The sequence below is a fragment of the Delphinus delphis genome, chromosome 2, assembly GCF_949987515.2.
Source record: "Delphinus delphis chromosome 2, mDelDel1.2, whole genome shotgun sequence".
Taxonomy (NCBI): domain Eukaryota; kingdom Metazoa; phylum Chordata; class Mammalia; order Artiodactyla; family Delphinidae; genus Delphinus; species Delphinus delphis.
The window spans coordinates 65,091,543-65,110,841 of NC_082684.1; the positions used below are offsets into that span (position 1 = coordinate 65,091,543).

At 41.5% G+C, this 19,299-nt stretch overlaps 1 protein-coding gene across 2 annotated transcripts in view; it reads right to left on the reverse strand.

The window, feature by feature from the left end:
• NPAS3 (neuronal PAS domain protein 3) overlaps positions 1-19,299 on the reverse strand; it is an 836,192-nt gene that overhangs the window by 112,092 nt on the left and 704,801 nt on the right. For both annotated transcript variants that reach the window (XM_060004701.1, XM_060004700.1), the window contains one exon: positions 14,616-14,790. In XM_060004701.1, the coding sequence (XP_059860684.1) occupies positions 14,616-14,790 (175 nt within the window). The remainder of the gene's footprint in view (positions 1-14,615; positions 14,791-19,299) is intronic.

A 19,299-nucleotide genomic window follows, 5' to 3' on the forward strand; every position in this document is an offset into this window, starting at 1 on the left:
GGAGCCGTAGGTCATAGAGACCTCACATCCCATTCGACGTCACTTAGTCTTTTGTGAAGCATAATCCATGCTGTGGCTATGGCCACGCTGCAATGGCCCAGCTAGATAAGAAGGGGAGATATCAAAAGACAAATATCACATGATATTCGTTATATGTGGAATCAAAAAAAAATAACGGTACAAACAAACTTTTTTACAAAACAGAAATAGAATCACGGATGTAGAAAACAAACTTATGGTTACAAAGGGGGAAGGTGGGGGGAGGGATAAACTGGGAGATTGGGATTGACGTATACACACTACTATATATAAAATATATAACTCATAAGGACCTACTGTATAGCACAGGGAACTCTGCTCAATAATCTGTAATGACCTACATGGGGAAAGAATCTATAAAAGAGTGGATATATGTATAACTGATTCACTTTGCTGTACGGCAGAAACTAACACAACATTGTAAATCAACTATACTCCAATAAAAATTAATTTTTAAAAAGGGAAGATATCAGGCAAGCACATCATATATGCTGTGTAGCAGCTAAATCTTTGGGTCATAAGCAGAACACATTTTAATAGGCCAGGCTGGAAGCTACAAACCCTTGGAGACCAACATTGAGGTCTAGTCCAAAGCGGGCCTGGGCAGACTCCAAGCTGGCCTTAGAAAAGGGGAAGTCAGCAGGCCTATCTTGCTGTTCAGAATCCAGAACACTGGGATGGACCTCTGAGAATAAGAATCATGCACCTCTGTTATGCTTTAAGAAAACCAAGTATGAAAAAAAAAAGTGAAACTGCAAAACAGAATCTGTGCATTAGAGAGGCTGGAGGAAGGTAAATTATATCTATTTCCAAGAGAGTCTTTCCCCTTAAATGGAGCCTTTCCAAAAGGACTAAGTTTCAGGTGTGCGTGTGTGTATTTTCAGAAGCACATCTGTGGGTACTGTGATCCATGTAGAATCTGGGATCTTTAAGAGAGAGAATGGGAACATGGTGACAATGAAGCCCAAATCAAGCCTTTCAAGTTGGCGCAAGAGCCAACTTTGTCACCTAAGCCCTGGCCAGACTTTATGTAAGGAATAACTTTGGCGATAAGGGAAGGCTTAACTCAACAGAATGAATAATAATGACAACACTCACTGAGCACTTATGATGCTCCATGCTATCGTTCTAAGCATTTTAGATGTATTAACGACACCATAAGGAACGTTAATATGTTAATTCATATGAAGTTAAAACCAACAGGTGATTGATTATTCCTACCCCAGTCTCCAAACTATTCAATATACTAGAGGGCCAGAATTTTACAATGGGAAACTGAGGCAGATGTAAGTTAACTAACTTGATCAAGGTCAAATTTCTGATAAGGCACAGAGCCAGGAGGACCCTGTGCACTTACATATTTGCAACTGCTACAGAAACTAGTATCACGAGAATGTCCTGCAATTTGGGTTAGGGTTGTCATCTTCATATGTCATCAATTCTCAGTTATTCGGGTAACCTGCAAGTTAACCAGACTGCAGATCTTTAAAATCTATAATATGGGCAGTGCAATTGAATTAAATTGCTACAAATCAGAGAAAACAACGTAGGAACTGATTACCACCACCATACTGTGTCTCCTGTCTCACCACCTTAACATTCTTGTTCTTGTATTCACATTCTTGTTCTTGTATCCTGACATTTTTGTTTCTGCAACCAGTGGTAACTGGTTAGGGTTATCACGGGGGAGGGGAGCAATGAACAGAACCCTGGGCAGCCATGATCATACCCTTACACCAAAATCTATTAGTGTATTGCTTTAGTGGGTGGGAAACCAGAGACGTTTGTGCTCTGCTAAATGAAAAATAGAGAAGACAGGGTGAAAGAGGGATGTGAGACCTGCCAATCAAAACCCAGGGCTGCTCTAAAAACTGTGAAACTTGGAACTGACAGGTCTTGCCTTACAACTTTTCAGTTAATTACTAGATTCGTCTAGGGGCTCATCTTTAGGAAAGCTTGAAGGGTACCCTGAGGACTGAGGAGGGACAATTGGGAGAATGACCAGAGGAACTGGATAATTCAACCTCTGAGCTGAGTGGCCAGCCTGTGATCATGCCTGCCCTGGAAGAAGAGACTGGCATGGATGGGAGGAGTGGCTTCCGGTAGCAGAAACAAGATCGAGGGCTTCATTACGTGTTTCTGGGGTGTTAGTAGGAGTTTCTCTCTAAAAAAAAGTTTCCTATAGTTCAAACAATAAATAGACTAGAAAGCCTCGTTCAAACAAAATAAATAGACTTACTGATCATACATATTTCAAATCTTCACTAAGTTAATGTTCATTGTTGATCATCAATGAGAAGATGTGCACTGAAGCTTTTTCCTCTACTCTAACTAGGGGGTCCTTTTCACGAAGAGCCTTGCACAGGGCAATTATGATAAAGAATGCATTTTGGAAGTACTGGGTTAGAATCTGTGTCAGCTCTGCATTTTAGAAGCAGAGGAGGCCCAACAGGTCCATTACAGTCTGATGTAAAGATTTACCTCTTGTTTATGAAATGGAATCTTTCAACTGAAATCCTTTTGTCAGGTGGTTTATGTGAATATATGTTCTATGAGAACAAGGACCTTTTTAGTAACTACCATATCTCAGATTCTAAGATAGAGCTTGTCCCATGCACATGAAAGAAATAATGACTGAATGAGTGAAGAAATGAATGAGTGAATGTTTTTCATATCTAGACTATTGGAATTTTGTTATTTTTACGCTTTTATATTACTTTTCTGAAATGGAAAGTATTTCCCTAAATACTGGTCACATTTTAAATTCCCTTTTATATTATCGATCAAATCAATTTCTATCTCATTTTGACTAACAGTAATTGGGGGGGGTTAACAGATAATTTTAATCCTCCTTCAATGTCAACCAAGAGATGGCTGGACACAGGATAGTAGAGTTTTAATTCTTTATGTCACCAATTTCACCATGGCTCTTACTGATGTTTTTATGTGGAGAAGACATCCCCTGACAAGTGAGAGGCACTGGCCAGCAGACGGTTTACTTAAGGCACAAGATACTTTAGTCAACCATAAAGAGGAACAGCTTTGAACCCTAAGGAAATTTGCATCTTAATATTTCATGATAAATAGCATATGTAATTTTGTCAGTTTTGAATATTTCCAGATTTTATTACCAATCGATAAAAAAATGAAAGTGGACAGATGGTGCCATCAATCCTAATTATGTGAAAGCTTGAGACATGCATAATTTCTAGAGTATTAATCATTAGCTCCTGGCTAAAGACTGACCACAGGTCTATTTCTACCTTTTTCTGTTATCTTAGTTCCAAATCATCGTTTCTTCCTTTGCAATAATTCTTCTCAAGGTCTACTCACTCGCTTCTCGATTAAAGAAATGGCCTCTTGAATGGTTTCCTTTGCTTCTAGTCTGCTCTACTCCACACATCCTTCATGTTCTTGCAAAAATAAAGGATCAGGGAATAAGTCCAGTGAACATAAGTTACCAGTAGACAGGAATCAGCATAACATCGGGAAGACTGTTCTAACAGTCAGAGCTGCCTAGGAAGGATGGAGAGTGTCCCCAGCTGGTGGTCTCAGGTAGGGGTTGGACAGCTATTTTAGGTATATATTGAGAAGCAGCTTGGTGGAACGATTACGAAGAGAAACTCTGGTGTCAAGCTGCTTGGCTTTAAAGCCTAGGCTCTCCAGCTACTAACTGTATGACTTTTCCAAATTAAAAAGAAATTTTTCTCTCAGTTCCTTCTTCTGTACAATGGGAAAAATAATGATACCTTCTTCCTAGTAGTTTGTGAGGAATGAATGAGGTAATGCATATAACAGGCTTAGCAGAGTGCTTGACACTTGGCAACCGTTCAATGAATATTAGTAGTTATGTTGTATAGGGATTCAGGAGGCCGTAGGTAGTTGTATAATATGACCCTCAAGGAAGGAGCCTTCCAAATTCAAACTTAATTTTGTATTTATAAGTGTTAAAATAATGTTTTCATCGGGTCACTGCTCTGTTGAATGAGTTATACTCAGAACTACTTATCACTCCCATCTCAGATGCTTTTCTCTGGTACTTCAGCTGCTCCGAGATCTGGCTCCATCCTGGATAAGCATGCACCTTTGCCTCGTTGAGGCTCTTTCCTGCCTCCTAAATGCAGTGTCCTCACTCCCACTTTGTTCCTTGAGATGAGTCTCCTGGAAGAACACCTCTGCCTCTTTGCTCTTAGGTTGGTTTTCATGCAGGTCAACCCTGTTCATCAAAGCCACCCACGGTCATTTAGCCTCTCCCTGATTTATTACACCACTTGCCAATTTTACGTCTCAGTTGAGCGCAGCAGCAGTGTTATGCTTCTTTTTTTCTCTGGTTGTTGACTGTGTATAAACTTTCTACTGATGATGATCAGTTTCCTAAAGGCAGGTGTCATAACTTTTACCTCTTGTGTCCTCTGTAAGCACCTAGCAAAGTGCTGAAAACAAAACACATGGCCTGAGATCAAATCCCAGGGCCACCGTCTACTCTGGTGTGGAGGCAAGCCATTTACCATCTCTAATTTTCATTTAGGGACATTTTGAGAAATAAATTACTTAAGACATGCCTACTCATGTAATTGGAACATATAGGTAAAACATAATAAAAGTTATTTATTAATATCATCATTAATACTAGAATATTTGCAACAAGTTTTACTTTGAATAGAAAAAGCTAAGAGAGTCAGTACAGTTTTCCAAAGCCAGCATTTCCTGAATTACAGTTAGCGAAATCAGTGCAGTACAAGTGGAAGGGGTGCAGTTCGGGGGTACTTCCCATTCAGAACACTCCTACAGAGCCAGAAAGATCAGTAGAGAAGAACTCACATTCCTGTGAACCTATCATGTAGCTGGCATTTTTACAGGCTAATTAAGCAAACAAAAAACCAGAAGTCCCTTAACAATATGCATCAAAGTCCCTGACAGTCATGGTATGTGTATGTCTGGGCATGTCAATGCAACTTGCTCCCAAGGAGGCAATGTTCCTGGGCTGTTAATTTCAGGGTTGAAGTTTCAAACCTGAGATAGTTCTGCCAAGACTGCTAATAGCAGTGGCTTATAATACAATGCTACCCTATCATACATCATCTCGCCTTGATTGTCATCGTCACACTCCTGCATTATATTAGTGATCTGTCCCCTTCACAGGATGGTCAGCTCCTGGAAGGCAGGGAACTTCATCTTGTTCCTTCAGTGCTTTGTCTAGTGTCTGACATGTGACAGACATGCAGTCAATGGTCACTGAATAGTCTACACAATCCCGAGTATCAGGTGTGTCCGGGTCTTGAAAGAAAATTCACTCTAGTTTATAACAACTAGAGAAAAGACACAAGTGCTTCCTCTCTCAAACTAGTTTTATTAACTAACAGATGGGTTGATGTTTCCCACAGGTCCCAAGGAACCATGATTGTGTTTCATGAGCAGGTATCTTCAGGAGGATACGACCACCTCCTAATGAACCCTATTGGTCTTCTTGCTTTTCTTCCATCTCTTTTGCCTTGGGAGACTTGTTCTGAAAGGAAGAGCCTGGAGGAGCTGCACACAGCCTGGCCCCGCACTGGCCAAGGCAGAGCAGAGACCAAGCACACAGAGACAATTCTGGCTGTGCTCCTGGCTCAGGAGAGGTAGCTAATGGGGAGTTATATAGTTTTGCCTATAATTGATGCAGATGCTACTGCTCATTGTGGTATAAGGAGTTTCAATGTAGGGATGAAGGAAGAGGAAAGTATTAGATGGAGGATTTTAGTCCTCAGTGAGGGACTATATTTAAAAACAAAAGATGGTTGAGCCCGATGAAATACGTGCATGAGGGCATTGTTAGGTTCCTCTCTGGACTTCAGAAGCCCCTCAGAGGAAATTCCTCTGGTTCTGTACCTATCAGAGTCCTAACTCCTTTCTCCATCTAGTTCCTAGGCTTCCCATCTATGCAATCCTAATATTTTACCCTTTCTGCTAATCTTGGCTGCTAAACTAACCTGTGTGGTTTGGAGCAAGCCACTTAGAATTTCCATCGCTTTCCCCCATCTGTAAAATAAGGATAACACACTGACCTGCCTCAGAGGGATAGGGTGTGAATTAACTCCTGTAATTAGCGGTTTCTGTGCTCTGCATACACCAAGCAGGATATGAATGCCAACCATTGTCACCGTGGCCTGAGTAGGCTTTGCTTCTAAAGCTACACTTGGGAATAACCGCTTGGCAAAGAGCTGACAACTGGAAGTTGCGAACTTTACACAGAAGCAATATTTCCAGTATTTTCCCCGAGCAATCATGAGTAAATTGCTCACCAGGGGTGGAAATGGTTTCCAGCCAGTTCCGCCTCTTTTGATCTGTGCACCCTGCAAAGCTCAGTCAATGCCAGGTAACTGATCCTTCGTAAGTCTGCTGTTTAGTGCAGATGAAGAATTCAGAATGGTGTCATTTGGACAGGGGTGAAATTTCTGTGCAGTCGTATGTATTAAAAGCAAATAAATTGTGCTTTGTTCAAGGCAAGAGTTATAGAAATAGAATCTTTAATTTGTTAATATCCAATGACAAAGACAGCCACCTGTTTTTTAAATGGGGAAGAATAGGTCATCTATTTACAACTTGTCTTGGGTTTCATTTTAGAAACTTTGAAATGTACCCCTTATCACCATAGGGAAAGGAAAGTCAAAATTATGACCTAGCAAGCTATATAAAACAGCTGTTAAAAATAATGGGTTTAAAAAATTGATTTTCTAAACCTTCAATAGAAGGTTTGGGAAAAAAAAATCCTACATATAAACTGAGTGAACCTATTGTGTACTTTGATAAGAGGCCCATGCTTCTATTACTGAACAAACCATTTGCAACCCTGTAAATACCATTATATTAATTTAGATAAAAGTTGCACATTTTTGAGTTGCCACCACTGTGATCTAAATTTTGGAAAAGAAAGTTAGTTTCAGAATGGCATACAGAACTAGGCTGACATTCAGCATCTTCTCTGGAAACAAAAGGGAGGCTGCCCTTCTGTAGCTGAGTCACCAACACGGATTTTTCACAGGTCAGGGTGTCAAGCCCTCAAGGATGCCTTGTGCTGCAGCTGTGCATTCTGGGAGCTGGCCTGGAAGGGATGCTGGGCCAGCACAGCCTGGTGGGGAGGAGGGATTTTTCCTTATTTTCTTTAGCTCCCTTAGGCAAGATCCTAGAAGTACAAACAAGGTTGCTTTGCAAATATTCTCGTCATATACAGACAAGCACACAGAAGTGTGAGCAAACACAAATTAAGGTTCTAAGTGTTCCTAGGCCTTGGACAGAAGAAAGCACTGGAGAAATGTATTTCCTTCTGTGGTGGTTATTTTGCTTAGCTGGGGATAAAGGAGACATTTAAGAAAAGCCTACTTTCTGCAAGAAAAAATGGTACTGCATCAATGTAGCTTTTTTGAGGCAAAAGAAGCATTCTGCATTTGGCAAGGCAGTCCCTGTAACAGTACTGGCTTGTTTCTGGAGTGTATGCGTCATCTTCATTCAGGAGTGGCAAAAGATAGTTTCTATTTCATTTCCAAATGACGATGGCATAGCTAAGGGAAATACATCATTTTGCATATATAATTTTTGGATAAAAGCTCAGTTTACGTGTAAAGGATGACCTCTTTGGGTTATGAAAAGATTACTTTTTGTTAGGCTGCTTTCTGACGATTAGATTTGACACATACATGGGCACATGGGTACTAACAGGAGTCAGGCCAGTTTTGGGTAATCGTAAACTTGGCTGGATCTCTACTACAGCTGAGATCCATTTCATATTCAATCCATCAGAGATAACCGTGGTACATTATCTGATGGATTTATCTTTGCTTATATTGTATGAATATGGAAAGGAATTAAATGTGTGTTTACAGTTTGATAAACATTCAACATAAATTATACATTTTCATTCCACTTATTAGTCGGGGGCTATGGAAAGCAGGAATTTCATTGCACAGAAACTGCCTTTCAGATTGAAGGATTACCAGTTTCCTGAAAAGGTAAACTAATTGTAAGAACAGAATTCACTTCTATCTCAAGTGAGTCCCTGCATGGTTTGTATTCAGAGTTTTAGAAAGGCAAAAGGAGAGGACAGCTCATCCTCATGACTATCCAGTTCGTATTTCACACTTCCTGTGGGTGCAACATTGTCATCACGAATAAATCTAGTGCTAATAAACCTCGTATCATTTGACAGCTTGAATATGGTAGTTACTACACAAATTATCAAGCTCTATTTATGTCTAAAAGTACTTGGCCTGATCTTCTAGCATTAGGCATGCGGAGCAGTCTCCATGATATTATCTTACCATATAATGACTCCAAAAATCTCACAGAGATGAATGGTGATAACATAATTTCAGAAAGTTGCCACTCTATATGTAGAAATATATTGGCAATAAAAAACAGTCACTGTGTGCCTTTCCCCAGTAGGGGATCTCTCACTTTTCTTTGATTTTTAAAGGCTTCAGATCAATAACTGGAGTGACATTATTAACAGTTCCCTCAGCACCTTGGCCAGCGCTAATATTAAATCCATTACACCTTCTGTTTGACATTTGCAGTACAGCAGAAAGTGCTGTAGGTACAGTCACATTGTCTGGGGACTGAGGTTGGATGTGAGGTTAGTAAGATGGTTTCCCTTGCCTGACTTCTTTTTTTTTTTTTTTGCCTTTTTAAAAATTAATTAATTAATTAATTAATTAATTAATTTATGGCTGTGTTGGCTGTTCGTTTCTGCGCGAGGGCTTTCTCTAGTTGGGGCAAGTGGGGGCCACTCTTCATCGCGGTGCACGGGCCTCTCACTGTCGCGGCCTCTCTTGTTGTGGAGCACAGGCTCCAGACGCTCAGGCTCAGTAATTGTGGCTCACGGGGCTGGTTGCTCCGCGGCATGTGGGATCTTCCCAGACCAGGGCTCGAACCCGGGTCCCCTGCATTGGCAGGCAGATTCTCAACCACTGCGCCACCAGGGAAGCCCCCCTTGCCTGACTTCTAAATTCACTTCATTGATAGGAAACTTAAACCAATACAAAAAACAAAAAAAAATCAGAGAACCTCAACCCTATACTAGATGGTAAATAATTCACCCATAAAAGTACAATTATATCTCGTATCTAAGCACTTTGGAAATAAAATATTGATCAGATCCTCTGATAACTTTTTACATTCTTTATTGTTATTCCTAAACATTTGATCCTTTAATTATACCTAGTATTATGAAAATCGTCTAACGAGTGCAGAGGAATTGAGTTCCTGTAGAATCGGGAGCCGATCAAATTTACCAGAGCGTGGGGGCATAAGTAGAAAATGCAGATTATTTCTATTCAGGCAAATACTCAACTGCTTCAGTTTTGCTTGCCTTTAAAATATTCAGGACACAGAATAGGCATAATAGCATAGAGATCATACTCGTGCAATAGTTATCTTAACGTCCCGTAACAGGCGAGATCTGCTGAAAGTTTAGACAAAACACAGTAACCTTTACTTTAGACAACCAGTGGTTAACCATGTTTGCTGTAGTTACTCTTACTCTTCACCAAAAGTACTGTCTCATACATTTTGCTAAATTGTCTAAACCCCACTACAGTATCGATTTCTCCCTCCGTGAGCTCGTGCCCATTCAATAAGCAGCGAGAATCTCTGGTCCTGGCTGAATGCCCTCTAAGGCAGGACCCAGGTATGTTACTCCTGACAGTGGCCCATGGCTGGGAGCTGACTGCTAGCTAGAGGGAAACAAACCACTGGAGACAGAAAGGAAATTCTCTGTTAAAGTGAGGAAACATGACAGGGAAAGTGGCCTGTGAGGTTAAGTGAAAAAGCAGGCTGCCAGAAGCATGTATGTTATGGTTTTATTTTAGTCAAACAGAAAATCCCACTACATAACTATGTTTGTATACATATTTACAGAAACAAAATCTAGAAGGATATCTAGTGTATAAGAACAGTGGTTATTTTGGGGTAGGGGGTATGTTGGCCTTTATTCTTTGTATTCTGCATTCTCTGAATTTTTCACAAAGGGCATGAATTTTATAATTGGAAAATATCAAGCTGTTTTAATAAGGAGAAGGAGGGAGTGAAACACAACAATTTGATGACCTAACCCAAGGAATATTACTCTTTGCTTTCAAAATACGGAGATATTTCAAGTACCTCCGGGATTTCTTGAAAGAGCTGCTCTTCTGTTTATTAAGCATATAAAAGATGCGGCACTGATTTTTTTTTTTTTTTTTTTTTTAAATTTTTGGCTGCGTTGGGTCTTCGTTGCTGCATGCAGGCTTTCTGCTAGTTGAGGCGGGCGGGGGCTGCCCTTCATTGTGGCGGCTTCTCTTGTTGCGGAGCACGGGCTCCAGGCGCGCGGCCTTCAGTAGTTGTGATGCGTGGGCTCGGTAGTTGTGGCTCATGGGCTCTAGAACTCAGGCTCAGTAGTTGTGGCTCACAGGCTTCATTGCTCTGCAGCATGTGGGATCTTCCCGGACCAGGGCTCAAACCCATGTCCCCTGCATTGGCAGGCAGATTCTTAACCACTGCGCCACCAGGGAAGCCCTGAAATTAATTTTTTTTTTAAAGGATATCACTCATAATCCCAAGATTAAAGAATCATTAAGAGTGATGAAAAGATATAAGCAGATCCACAAAACCAAACTGAGCCATCCAGATGTCGTGTTCCGGAGGTTCTGTGCCCACCACCTTGCAGGAACCCACAGGAGCAGAGAAAAGGCTGTGGGCAGCACAGAGCAGTCTCTTCCAAAATGCTTGGATCAAGCCCTAAAGAAGCATTCTAGAACTTTCTAACTTTTTAAAGTAGGCTACCCATTTAATTTTCTTATGCCTGCCTGAAAATTTCTCTAAAAGAAATATATTTATTAAACTATTAACGAACGTGCATACACATAAAATATTTATTTGGGTTTGCTGTCCGGCCAACAGATTTTTTTTTTTCTCTCTCTCATTATCTTGAGACTAATTCAAGACAAGACAATCACAGGGCTGGCAGTTCGAAGAAAAAGAATTCCTATTATGGCACAGGATCACTGCCTCTTAGGCTGGTTTAGCCACTTATTTCCTTTTATTATAATGCCAAAAGTTATTTAGATTTCAGTCATTTAGTAATGCTACACTGAACACATCAGGGCTCCTGAAAAATTCTATACCTACTAGTTCCTTCATTTTCATAATCACCACATATTGATATCTGTTTTCCAACCAAATTATACTACTCTTTAAGCAAGAATCGGTGTTTTATCAGAGTTTAAAAGATTATGATGTAGTGAACAACAGTCTTCAAAAATGTTCCTTCATGTTATTAAGAATTAGAAAATCTTGTTAAAGTTCTTTCAGCTTTTAAGAAACATAAGCAGCTTTGGGATGTAGTGCCTGACATGAACTTTTAAAGTAATTCCCCTGGAGCAATGATCTGCATTAGTGAAGATATTTAGTTAAAGGTAGCATCCTACACTGCCTTTCAGTATTTGAGCAGTCAATCTAATTGCCTTTTTAAGCCAAAGATTGCAAATAACTAACACTACAGAATTTTAAGGCAAAGCCAGTTAAACATTCTCTAATGGTGAGAAATACACTCTCCAACAAGAGACACTTCCTAATGCGATTGTTGCTAACGAGCCCAAGTTGTTAAGGAATGTGCAAAGCAGGGTTTTCCATTTTACTAGTTAGGATGGCTCAAGGAAGGCCAGGAAAACAGGGGAAAGAAACCCAAGTAAATTTTCAATCATACTTCACGGATAAATGAAGTGTCCTTGTATAAAGGAGGTATCTTCTTTCTCTGATAACTAGAATTAAAGGATGCTAAGTGGAACTGAGCACACCCTGGTGCTTCATGGAAGGCATGGGATTTATCAGAGTTTTTTATTTTTTGTGTGTTTTTTTTTGCGGTACGCGGGCCTCTCACTGCTGTGGCCTCTCCCATTGCGGAGCACAGGCTCCGGACGCGCAGGCTCAGCGGCCATGGCTCACGGGCCCAGCCACTCCATGGCACGTGGGATCTTCCCAGACCGGGGCACGAACCTGTGTCCCCTGCATCAGCAGGCGGACTCTCAACCACTGCACCACCAGGGAATCCCTATCAGAGTTTTTATATTTAATCTTAAATGGGTTGATTTGACTCTAGTTTAGGATATCCCAGTAGAACTGGTTTATAGGCTGTGGATTTTTTTTTCTCTTCCAAGGTACAAGTCACCCTTAACATGTGTTTGGGGGAAACATCAAGTTCAATATGAATCAACAGTGGGACCTGGCTGCCAAGAGGACCTACTTCAATCATGGGCTGCATAACACGAGTATAGTAGCCTAAACCAAGAAAGGTGGCAGTCCCTCTGCTTTGTACTAGTCACAATACATGTAGAGGCTGCACTCAGCTCTCAGAACACTATTTTTAGAGGGTCACCAACAAATGGAAGCACAGGCAGGTGAGGGTGGCTAGGATGGTGCCGGTCTTAGCAACATGCCATTGAATAATGGTTGTGGAATGAGGGTCGTTTGATGTGAAAAGGAGAAGGAAGGAGGGAGGAAGAATTTGGTGAATCTGACTTCATATATTTGAGAAGCTGTGATGGGGAGGGAAGAGTAAATCTGAAATGTTGTCCCACAGGGCAGACCTCCGATCAGTGGGGGAGAAGATGCAGCAAAGTAGGTTCCGGCTCCATATTAGGCATAACTTTCTATCAGAGCTGCTCACCAATGGGGTGGGAAGCCCTGTATGTTCCTTAGCTTCCTGTTAGGAATGAGTGCCAGCAGAGATTGGAAGGGCATCTGTTGGTTTTGCTGTAAAGGGATGGTTGCATAAATTGGAGGTTGGATTAAAGGATTGTCGAAGATTCTTCTTAACTTGTGGGTTTGTGATTCAGGGAAACAAAGTCCACTTTTCCAAGGTCTTAGTTCATACCGAGGTTTATAAACTTGATTTCTTATGCACTGAGTGTTTAAGAGTCATGAGCAGTCCCGTTTCCCAGTCCAACTCCAGAACGGAGTAGAAAACTATTTTCATGTGTTTCTTCTCAAATATGCCCAAATATAAACATTCTATTGACTAAAAAGCAGGTCCAGTGATCTCACTGATGCGTCTATTCAGTGAAGTCAGTGAGCTATGCTATAAGGATATATGACTCCCCTGACCTCTTGGAACGAAATTATTTTCATCTTTAAATGGTAAAGAGTAGTCTTAAATACTCTTTTCTCATGCATGGGGTTCACTGGAGAAGGATGCCCCCCCCCCACCCCGCCAATGCTACAAAATAATGCCCTGGAAGCTGCAGTTAACTTAAATGGGGAAACATGGATTGATTCTAGAAGGAATTAAAATATTTCCAATAGAGGCAAATATGTTTTTGCCCTTCTGTGTGTGCAAACACGCTGTGATTACTTCTAAGCAGACCAAATTATTTTCTTGGAAGTATGTAGAGTTATTTTAACATTAACCTTAAGATAGGTTTTGGGTTTTTTTTTTTTTTCCATTTCTCTTTCACAAAATGCTTTTGTGCTGCGAATCTGTTTTAAAACAACATATCAAGTAAAGTACAAACGTCTTTAGAGGGCAAAAATAATTTCCCAAGTAAGCAAATAAAACTTTGCACTTCAAATCAGGCCTTGATTCATTAAAAATCTTAAACTTCTCATGAGAAAAATTAACATTTAAACCACTGCTGCTTGGCCAAGCACTCCACCACACAAGAATATGAAATATCTCCTCTAAAAAAGTACAAAAAGGACAAAACCACAAATGTGGAACTTCAATTAATTTAAAGCCCCAATCAGCAAAGAATAAATCCTTCGCAGATCTAATTACCAGCGCTCTCGGAAGACCCAGGCCGACCAGCCAATCTTCCCCGTGTTTGAACAGCTTGATGAACTAGGGGACTGATGGATATCAAGTCATTTTGTTTAATTTATAAATGGATTTTCCCCTAATACTTAAATTATCATCAGTACAACACAATGAAAATGGGAACATTCTGAATGCAAAGTCTATAAGAGTCCTGGAAGGAATCCCAATGAGGAATGTCACCTCTGTTCATTCCTCTATACAATTGATCTAATTAAATACTGAGGGTGGAAAGGCAGTTTAAAATGTAGCCATTTCTGTTTTCTTTTTAGCCTTAATTTATCTGTTCACATCTTTCAAGTACCTTCTGATGCTTAAAAAAAAAAAAAAAAAACACCAAGATTTCTGCACGCCCCTAATACTTTTAATTCTCCACAAGCTAATATTCAAAAAGTCTCTGCCATCAATTTTGCTGAATAATAAATAAATGCATTACATTTAGCCGTGGTAACAATGAAAGGCAGATGGCTTTCCAAATCTGAACCTTTTCCCTCCATTAATTTGAAAGAGAAACTAAAGGAACGGGTACATGCTGTATGTATTGTTCACCTGAAATCAGATCTCTGGATTATACTTATTAAAATGTCTTCTTATTTTCAAATCTCTTCCTTACTTAATTACTGCCCAGGACAGAAAGCTGCATGGAATTGTTAAATACCATTAGACCTATTTATAGTCTCTTCACACTGGCAACTCAAGCGCAATCATTGGCAAAGGTCCTGCCCACCAACCCACATGTTGGAATTGCAAGTCCCACCTGGCTCTGGGGTTTCTGACTGGGAAGAGGAAGATGCTGAGCTGGCTGCATCTTCAGCGGTGCCCTGCGAGAGGAGACCCCGGCCGGGCGGGAGCTTCATGCCCAGCTGCTCTGCCATCTCCACGTGGTCCCCGGGGTGGACATAGTCAAAGACGCTGCTGCCTGTCAGCTCCACCTAGAGGACAAAGAGAAAGAAGAGTGGGAAAGAAAGTTGTCACAGGCTTTCATTTTCAAATTTACCTACTGGAGCATGGACTTGAGGACACGGGGAGGGGGAAGGGGAAGCTGGGACGAAGTGAGAGAGTGGCATGGACAGATATACACTACCAAATGTAAAATAGATAGCTGGTGGGAAGCAGCCACATAGCACAGGGAGATCAGCTCGGTGCTTTGTGACCACCTAGAGGGGTGGGATAGGTAGGGTGGGAGGGAGACGCAAGAGGGAGGAGATATGGGGATATATGTATATGTATAGCGGACTCACTTTGTTATAAAGCAGAAACTAACACACCATTGTAAAGCAATTATACTCCAATAAAGATGTTAAAAAAAAAAATTTAGCCCCACTGCGATTCAGCTTCTGAACAGAAAAGGAAATCTATGAAGCCTCCGGAAACAATCCTGGTCCTTGGTCTTTATCCTCACACGCTTAAGGATTCTTGAAATTGAAAGAGAAAGTTTTTTTTTCCCACATGTATTTATTTAGCAATTGTTTAGCCCAGTTTTTTTCTCATTCACTGTTGTTTGCATAAAGCCAAACCACTCTGTGAAATGTGGATGCATCTGCCTGAGTTCAGCTGTTTTATCCACGCATCATGAAATTCTCGCATGTTTGGTGTCAACCGGATGATTGACTGAATTCTACAGTTTGCTTATTGAGAAGTTTGAGCTTTGTATAGAAACAACCAGAGATAGCGGAGGAGGATTTTCCTTAAAATACACAGATTTCCAGGATGTGTATTTATACATATCAGCTTATTTCTATGTAAATTTAAATGGAAGAAGTGCTGCTTACAAATATATGCAAAGGCATCATGTTTTCATTAAATATTACTCATTAGCTCCGTAATCATATGGAGAATTTTCCATGCAAAAGAGGTCAGCTGGGGTCTGAAGCAGCCATTTTTTTTCTGCTGGTATCAGCTTGTTTTGCCTTCAATCTAATAAAATACATGGTACAAACCTCCTTGAGGGCTTTAAAAAATGTTTTATTTTGTATACTCTTTGTATTAGGCTGACGCTAAAGGTAGAGAATGAATATCAAATATCAGAAGAGGGCCAGCCTGGAATGGAAGCACTGCCTTTTGCAATGCTGTCAGGCGTGGCCCGTGTCTGGGGCATGTGCTGTCTGAGGGGCAGAAGACACTCGTAAGGACTGGCCTTACCTCTGTACTCCTCTGATGCTATAACTCTTACCTCCTTCCAAGAATAGCAATCATGGTCCTAAAATAATGTTGTTGGGTTACAGGTACAATGGCAGGGAGAGATGTGTTAGCAACAGAACAAGAAAAAGCTCTTTCCCGGGTCACTAATGGCTTTCCCATTCCTCTGGAGTTTAATGGTCTCAGGCCAGCTATGATGTGCTACAGAAACTGCCAGAAGTTCAGACTGTCACAAGTTTCTTGGTGGATATTTACCTAGAACCGCTTCCTACCTCACCTGCCTTTCCTGTGTAATTTGCAGCGTCCCTCCAAATTCCACCCGACTGCCTGCACTCATTTTCCTGCCAAGAAGGAAGGCTGGTGGTGGGCATACTGTCACAGTGAGCGGAATACTCAGAGCAATTATTATCCCCAGAACTCCACGTCCTGGTAAAATGATCACATCGACTCCCAGACACCATTTGATTAAACTCTTAACAGTCAACACATCTTCAGCATCTATCAATTAACAGAGGTAGAGGCCAAAAAATGGGAGGCTAAATTCAGTTTGGTTAATAGCTATTCCTGAGAAAGGCTTGCATACCTTTCACTGAAAATGAGGTACTTTCTCTTTGCTATTAAATTACGCTCTCCTGTATTACCCAACTACTGACTCTATAATTTCACAATAACTATTTCCTCCGTTTGATATTGTTACAGAGCGTACGTAAATCAGGATTCATAAGTGATGGGTTCCTACCCTCTGGGAGGGAGGGATTACATGGAAATAATCCCTTTAACGTGTGCCTTGCCTCTAAGCATTTCACACAGCAATAAATGGGTAAACTGACTTGGAACAATTAAGAAATTAAATGAAACTAATAAAATGTGTGTTTTAATATTTCTTGATGGTTATTTTGTTTGGAGGTTAGTGAGTATGAGGAAGTCACTCTCATTTTGCATGGAGTCCAATTGCAGCACTTTTTTTTTTTTTGTGGTACGCGGGCCTCTCACTGTTGTGGCCTCTCCCGCTGCGGAGCACAGGCTCCGGACGCGCAGGCTCAGCGGCCATGGCTCACGGGCCCAGCCGCTCTGCCGCACGAACCTGCGTCCCCTGCATCGGCAGGCGGACTCTCAACCACTGCGCCACCAGGGAAGCCCCGTTGCAGCACTTTAATAACTATTTCTGTCACTTTTCTCAAACTCCGAGTCTTTCTTTAACACTGCAATGTGCCCTTTGGCACACAGCACAGATTGTGATAAGATGACAACACAGGTGGGAGATATAATCGATTTTGTAGGGGTGTTGGTTCTTGAATATTCATGTAAGCCAGTCATACGGTGAGGAGGAGCAGGCCACTGTCTCCACAGCCTGATTTACTTAGATGTGCAGGCGCTTCCTCTCCACAAAATGATGTCCTGAGTGTATAGGGCGTCTAGAGCAAGACTGAGTCGCAATGGGCCACATCACACTATGACACGGGGAGGACTTTGTCCTTCAGTCTCTTGAGGACTGGGACAGGGTCAAATTCTCAGTGCCAACCTCTCCATCCCATATTAGGCTTTGGGGTATCCTGGAATTTGACCCTGTCATAGTCTTCATGTATGTACTGTAATAAAGGTCACACAGCGTAGGGGAAAGCACAGAATAGCTGGAGTTATAAACTGACTTGGAGATCAGAATCTTTTCCTCCTCTGCTGTATGACCTTGGACAATTCATTTAACCTCTCTGAGCTTGTTTCCTATTCTGAAAGTGGCAGTAGCGCTGCTCTGCGATACTGGACCCTGGGGGGTACCGCTCACATTGTATTCTACATGAATGGCACCCCGTGGAGCGCCACACTTTGGAATGGTGCAACGCAGTGGCCTGAGCGCTGGGATGGAAACAAGACTTGCTTTACGTGCCTCACAGCCTAATTTCGAAAATCCAGTGAAACCATGCAGAGGAAATTGCCTTGTGAGAAATAAGCACTATTGTCCCTGCTCTTTGGTGGATAAGAATGGATGACAGGCATGTATATTCCTGTGTAGCTTTGGTGAGGAATCCTTAGGGTTTGCATGGTCTCTTTGGAACATCTCTTTAATTAGCAGCGGGTACAGCAGAAGTGATGCATGCTCTGAGCCTTGACTACAGCACTAACAGTATTATCAGCTACTACCACGATGTATACATACTTCTCATGCTTTCTTTGATTAATCCTCATAACCATCTTTTGAACTGGTATGATGACCCCGATTTTACAGAACAAGAATATGAGTATAGAAAAGGCCAGTATTTGGTTAAAGTCTGCTTGACTCAACCTACCACTTCTCTGGTAGCACCTTTGCAGTCAGGGAGGCTGAGCAGGGACATCTGAACTCCTCTGTCCTGTGGCTTCACTTTTATTCAGGAGAGAACATTGGGCACCATGGAGGGAGGAGGCTGAGGGCAGGCAGCCTGGCAATCCCCTGGGCTAAGGATGCTTTGCCATGTACTCTTGGGCCAAAAGAAGGCACGAAAGCAGGTGTACTAAACTGAAACAGATATGGGGGTAGACAGAAGTCTACTTATACACAGGCCTTGAGTCATCATCATCATCACCACATTATCTATCACTTTCAACATTTCTCATAGTGTTTTCACTTCATTTAATTAGATTTTAGAGCTGGAAGAGACCTGAAAAACATCCATTAATACCCCCCTTATTTAATAGGTGAAAACGTCACAGTTCTGAGAAGTTAAAATGCTTGTTCAAGTTTACCCAGGTGTTTAGTGGTAGAAGTAAGACTGTAAGCCCTATTGGCTAACTCTCTTTTCTCACTAAACCCTTATGTGATTTGCTTCTCTCTCCTACGAAGACTGCCTAGGTAAGATGGACTTGGAACTCACCTGCCACTAAATTCTGTGCCTCAAAATAGACTGCAGAAACTAAGACCAGGGATTTTTTTTTTTTTTTTTTTTTTTGTGGTACGCGGGCCTCTCACTGTCGTGGCCTCTCCCGTTGCGGAGCACAGGCTCCGGACGCGCAGGCTCAGCGGCCATGGCTCACGGGCCCAGCCGCTCCGCGGCATGTGGGATCTTCCCGGACCGGGGCACGAACCCGCGTCCCCTGCATCGGCAGGCGGACTCTCAACCAGTGCGCCACCTGCGAAGCCCAAGACCAGGGATTTTTTACTTGATGAGTAGACATTGCTTCATGTGAGCTTGAAGTAGAAAAAATATATAGAGTTTCAATCCTATATTACTATAGTTAATTAGGTACCCTCAAATCTCCAGTTAGCAACTCTTCAAAATCTTTGCCCACTGAGAACTAGGACTAGTGTCTTGTACATAGGAGGTCTA